This window comes from Chrysemys picta, chromosome 9 (genome assembly GCF_011386835.1).
Source record: "Chrysemys picta bellii isolate R12L10 chromosome 9, ASM1138683v2, whole genome shotgun sequence".
NCBI classification, from domain to species: Eukaryota; Metazoa; Chordata; order Testudines; family Emydidae; genus Chrysemys; species Chrysemys picta.
In genome coordinates, this window is record NC_088799.1 from 54,025,936 (window position 1) to 54,031,935 (window position 6,000).

The following is a 6,000-nucleotide window of genomic DNA, read 5'->3' on the forward strand; positions in this document are numbered from 1 at the left end:
CTGGGGTGACACACCCCTCCTTGCCCATGTATAATAGTCTGTGACTGTTTGTGGCACCCCTACATGGACTTTTGAATTGGAGCCCGGGGAGGGCAGTTGGGGAACTCTTTCTCTGATGTGGTCTGCCGGATGTGGAATTGGGGATGCTATTCCGGCTAGTGGGGTGAGTGTCTGTGTGTGGTGGGGGCTCTGAAAGAGTTAGACTTTATGCGGCTGCATGGGTCACACAGCCTAGGTCTATCACTGGCAAGAGGCAACTAGGAGACTGGGTTTGGTATGTTGTCTTTTAAAGAAAGGCCAGGAAGTTTGGGCCAGGTCTTCAGCAGGTGCTGATTGGCTGAGCTCCATGGAAGTCAATATCAGAACTAAGGGATATCAATGGAGCTACATATATTTATGGCAGCTGAGGATCTGGCCCTGTATCTTCTTAGGCTCGCAAGCAGAGGTGAATTAAGACTAAACCCAACCCAGATCCACCAACGTTTTGGACCCCCTTAAGACACAGGGCTCCCCAAGAGCCTCTTCCTCCTAGCTGAATGCAGCAGCCCTTGCCTCTTTCTCATTCCTCTTCCCTTCATCCCCATCTCCCCGCTGCATGCTCTTCAGCCCAAAGCTACTTTCTTCACCAGGTCAGAACTCACCTATCTCCTCCAGTCCTGTCCAGAGACCCAGATTTCCAAAAGAATAGCGTCCTTCATATGCTCAAGGAAGGTGTGAAATTGCTGCATGGCCCCAATGGAACTTGCTTGTTAGATATCTGAATATACTAAGTCATTGGACCAAATTCAGATGTGATGTAAGTGGTGGTATAAGTTACATTCCACTGAGTGGATGCAGCAGTAAAATCAACCAAGAGGCTGTGGAACTCCTCCCACTCTTTACCTTCATCGCGTCTGCTGGCTACCTTTCCTGCTACTTCCCCTTTCTGTCCTTGAGCACATCAGTTCCTTCCACTCACCGCCAAGGAGTGACTTACATCACCAGTGAGCTGAGCAGCATTTGTCTTAGAAACAGGTTTCTAACAAGAAAACCGCCTTGTTTCTAAACCAAGTTTTGCAAACATTTTTTGTTTTGGATGACATTTTCTGAGGGGGTTTATGAAAAAACAGAAACGGAAAAAAATTCAGTTTTCAAAAACAACCAATATTTCAAAAACTGGAAAATGTTTGTTTGGGGTGAGGTTTCTGAAAACCAGAAATACTTCAGTTTTCAAGATCCAACAGGTTTTGGGTTTTCATAGAACATGGAACTGGAAGGGACCACTTGGGCCACAGTCCAGTCACCTACTGTCGCAGACATGTAATCTGTCATATAATGTTTTCATATAGTTATTAAGCTCCATCTTAAAGATAGTTGGGTTGCTTCCTCCTCTCTTAGGTTGCTTCCCCCACTCTTCCTATTGGAAGAATATCCCAGAACCTCCATCCTGTGATGGATAGAAACTTTCTCATTTCCAGCCTAAATGTACTCACAGCCACTTCATACCCATTTGTTCTTGTGCCAATATTGTCTGTTAGATTAAATAGCTCTTCTCCCTCCCAGGTGTTTACCCACTAATGAATTTATAGACAGCAATCAGATCCTCTCTCAGCCCTTCGTTTTCAGTTTTTCATGGAAAAATTCTGCAAAATATTTAGGGGGAAATATTTCTCCTTTCTTTTGATTTTTTTTTCACAGAAAATACTTACCATTTTCCAGCCAGCTCCAATCACCAGTGACGTCCCCTCTGAATCTGGCCAATTCCCTCAGGAATTACTTAAACATCCCTTTCCCCCACATCTTTCATATCAAGAGAAATCTGGCTTGACTGTATCTTTAAGCTTTGCACATCCCATGAGATGTGGTGAGCCCCAAGCCACCAGAATGCAAATTCCAACCTGTTCATTATCTGCACAGGGCAATACATCAAAAATGACAAGTCCAGCTTTTGGATCTGATCTTCTCTAACTTCTCCCCTACAGGTTGGTGAACCAGGATGAAAAGTCATTTGCTATTGGAGTCCAATTCTTACTGATGAGACTGTTAGGTGAGTGTCTGTCTGACTCGAGCTCCTTGTACAAGCCACCAATTATTGCACAAACTGGGAGGAAAGAAGCAAGCTTGACTAAGCCCTGGCTGGGATGATTTAGTTGGGATATCTTAGTGGTTTGAGCATTGGCCTGCTAAACCCAGGGTTGTGAGTTCAATCCTTGAGAGGGCTACTTAGGGATCTGGGGCAAAATCAGTACTTGGTCCTGCTAGTGAAGGCAGGGGGCTGGACTCAATGACCTTTCAAGGTCCCTTTCAGTTCTAGGAGATAGGATATCTCCATTATTATTATAAAATGGTGCAGCCGCTATCATGCAGCCAGGAAAGGAATGTAGAGCCCAATTCTCTTTTACACTGACCCTGCTTTACACTGCTGTGGGGGGCAGATCTTCAGCTGGTGGAAATCATCAGACCTCCCTTGACTTCAGCTGAGGATCTCTCCCACCAACGTCAAGCAGCTGTAAGGGGAGTGTAAGTGTAACTGACGCCCGTTTCAAGGCCCCATTAGTGGTGCGAAGTAGGTAGCCACTGACAGAAGGCTGGGGGAAAGCAAAAATGGAGGGGTCAATTTCAGTGACAGGTTAAAGTGAAGAGGAAGGTTTCAAGTTGAGCTCTGAAGAGAGAGTGACTGGGACTGAGGCCAGTGCATGCTGGGATGTTTTTAGTCAGGCGTGCAATTGTACACTTGCATGCAAAATGACGTCCTCCCTGTGGCATGACCTGGCATGCACGGGGAGCGCAAGGTCACATTGTGCACAGGATGCCATTTTGTTTGTGCATCCAAGGGTCGGGCAGAATAGCCCCATGAACACAGCCACTCCTGGCGCCTGCAACGCATGTCTTGCATACAGCCACAGTAAGCCACTGACTGAGTTCCGGCTACAGGGACCAGACAAAGCATAGGCACGATGGGAGAGTCCTGGCATGGCGCCCAAGCAGCTGGGTTGGCTTATAATGGAAAGGGTGCTCCAGATGGGGTAAAGCAGATGCAAAGTATCAGGCCTGCCCCCAGGGGGAGCAGGATGCCAGGCTGGGTTTGAAACACCCTCCATGCAAACAGGAGAGGGAATTTAAATAGGCAGCTGTGTCTATATTGCGGGGCAAGGAGTGTGACACTGGTCTCACATGCTTTCTTCCCCTTCTCCCCCTGGCCATGGCAGCCTGGTTGCCTGCTCCAGCTCTCTTTGGTGTCATCATTGACTCCTCCTGCCTCCACTGGAATAAGCAATGCAGCAAGCGAGGATTCTGTGCCTACTACAACAACGACTTCCTTCGTAGCAGGTACTCAGAGCCAGCTCTCCTGGGGACAAGCCCATCCCCGCCTCGGAATGGGTCAGGCTGGTGGTTCTCAGGAAGCCATACGCTCCCACTGCCTTCAGAGCACCAGGCCCTGGGGAGTCCATTTTGACAGCCAAGCGGTGGTAGAAGGCGGCATTGGGAAGGGGGTTCCTGAGAGTTTTTCTCTTTTCAGTTGGCTCAGAGGATTGAGAAAGACGTCAGCGGGGGCGATCAGGCAACTGGCTGCATGCTCAAGATAGTCCAGGGACTTGGGGGCAGGCAAACCAGACCAAAGGAGGGGATTGAGAGGAGACTATGGGAGAGGAAGGGCATGTGTGAGCATGGTCTGAGCACTGCCGCTACTGTAAATAGTGGGATAAGCCAAAGACCCTACCCCTCAGCAGTGTAGAGATGATCCTCCCTCGCTGGGTTGCTAGATGTGAGGCAAGTAACCTGTCTCCTGCCTGGGTTATATTTTAGCTGGAGGGATTTTCTTTTAGGATAGGCTAAAGTGTAGCTAGGAGAGGGCTCCGAGTTAGGATGACCCCTCTCTCACCCACAGAGCGCCGGTCTCATTGCAGAGCCCCCCATGCAGCACAACTAACTATCAGAGCTGAACAGTTAGTGGTGTTATTGGTGTCCCAGGAGGTCTGAAAACCCACCGTCGAGATAGGGGCAGAATTGTGGTAGGTGCTGGCCATGCAGGAGAAAGTCCCTGCACTGAAGAGCTTCCAGGCTAAACACACAGATGTTGGGAGAGGCAAACAGGGGAGCCAGGAGTTGCCCGAGGTCACAGCACTCAGTGGCAGAGCCAGGAAGCCACCGCCCTAGCTATGGCACTGCACTGCCTCTCCTCGGTCAGCTTGCAGACTCCAAAGGTTCAGCAGAGCTCGGGGCTCATTCCAAGAGAGCAGCAGGGCCATCTTAGCGAGCACTGGGACTGGCCCCATCAGATTGGAGTTTGTTCCTGGCAGTTTCACACTGCTCTTTTTCTCTATTTCTTTCTCTTGCCAGATACATAGGCCTCCAGATAGGGTATAAACTCCTTGGCATTCTGCTGCTAGTCATCATCAACTGGCGGGTGAAGAAGAACAAGGAATACAATGTGCAAGAGAAGGCAGCTGGCCTGGTCTAGCCATGCCCTGCAAACGGACCCACAAGCGCACCCTTCCTAGCCTGTCCATATTTACTACCAGTACTTAGTCTTTTAGTTGTATTTTGTAAGAAAACAACTCCATATTAGCGGCTGAGCTCTGAGCTCCACTATGCAAATTGCTCTGTAACCCAGCTATGCAGACCATGGCCAGACATTTTTGCACTTCCGAGGAGAGGAATGGAGAACAAACTGGGCTTTCGGGGGCCAACCGTTTACCATAAATGGCCACTCAGTGTTACAAAGCAAAGTGCCCTCAAGGGGTGCCCGTGTGGATTTCCTAGGACACGTGGAAAAGAAGAGCCGATGGCTGAGAACCCATTTGGGATCTGAGAGCAAGGTGTTCTCCGGCAGAGCGTCACACATCCCCAAAGAAAAGGGGATGTTCTTTTTGTTTTCCAAAGGAGAAATAGAAGAGGGGTCTGGCCTGTGGGGAGGAGCCCCTGGACTGCTCCAAGAGCATCTATCCTCTTGGAAGACTTTGAACATGCAGGAAAAATTCTACTTGGGGTAAAGCTGTTACAGCTGTGAAAGCCGTGTGTATAGGCTGGGGAAGAGGGACAAGGATTGAGAGCCCTGTCCCACCGCTCCAGAAATTCCTGTCCACCCACTGTGTCTGTGAAAGAGCTTGCTTCAGTCCAATGTATTCTATCCCATGCCATGTATGCTATACCTGGCCTGGCGGGGGGACCAGAGGAGGGAGTGGGGGCCAGTCATGGCATTAGCATCAAAGAAATGTAGTTTCTGCTCAGAGATCTTTTCCCCTCCCCCTCACACGCAGGCCAGCGTGGACACAGGTAGATGAACTGTATGAAGTTACTGCTAGTAGTTTACTGTGCAATGTCACGTTTTTAAATAAAATCCACGTTTACTACTCTCGGGTGCTTTATTGAATGCCCTGTGGGAGATCTCCTTTCTTTTCCCCTGGGCTCTGCTTGTTGTGCTGATGGACTCAGATCCTGGGAGGTGCTGAGCAGCACCTTTCACTGAAGTCAATAGGAAGGGAGGACCCCATCACCTCACAGGATCAGGCCCACCTTGTAGCCTGTTTTGGGGTGTGTTAGTAGTGTTGATTTAATTTATCAACTTAATTTAGTTTTATTGAATTTTAATTAATTAATAATATTAATAATTATTATTATTGATGTTTATTAGTATGGGTTTAGGCTTGCCAGTTTGTTTGATCAGAAGATAAAGTTTGTCCTGAATCAGGCTTCACAGAGTTTATAAAAGGACCTTCGGGGGTATGACAGGAAGCTCATACAGAGACAGTTATCGTCATAAAGACTTTTTATTAAAATCAATGAAATAGTAAGCAAATGGTAAAACAGTTAGAATTACAGAGTTACAGTTGTATCACAGTTATTCAAGAGATACATATGATAATACAATATTATGTGCTGCAAACGTTGGTTAATACTCACAGCCTGTTTTGATAAACTGGTGCTGGAAGATACAGGACCTCTGGCGGTTCTGGTTTCACACTTCTGGCAGAGGAAGCTAATGCAAAGAGCTGTTAAAGCTGTTTATTCTCTAACTTA

The 6,000-nt window shown here is 47.9% G+C and overlaps 1 protein-coding gene across 2 annotated transcripts in view; it reads left to right on the plus strand.

Moving 5' to 3' along the window:
* SLCO2A1 (solute carrier organic anion transporter family member 2A1) overlaps positions 1-5,333 on the plus strand; it is a 98,668-nt gene extending 93,335 nt beyond the window's left edge. For both annotated transcript variants that reach the window (XM_005303635.4, XM_065556233.1), the window contains exons 13-15: positions 1,962-2,026; positions 3,189-3,309; positions 4,321-5,333. In XM_005303635.4, coding sequence (XP_005303692.1) covers positions 1,962-2,026; positions 3,189-3,309; positions 4,321-4,441 — 307 coding nt within the window. In that variant the 3' untranslated portion in view covers positions 4,442-5,333. The remainder of the gene's footprint in view (positions 1-1,961; positions 2,027-3,188; positions 3,310-4,320) is intronic.
* Positions 5,334-6,000: the final 667 nt, after the last annotated feature.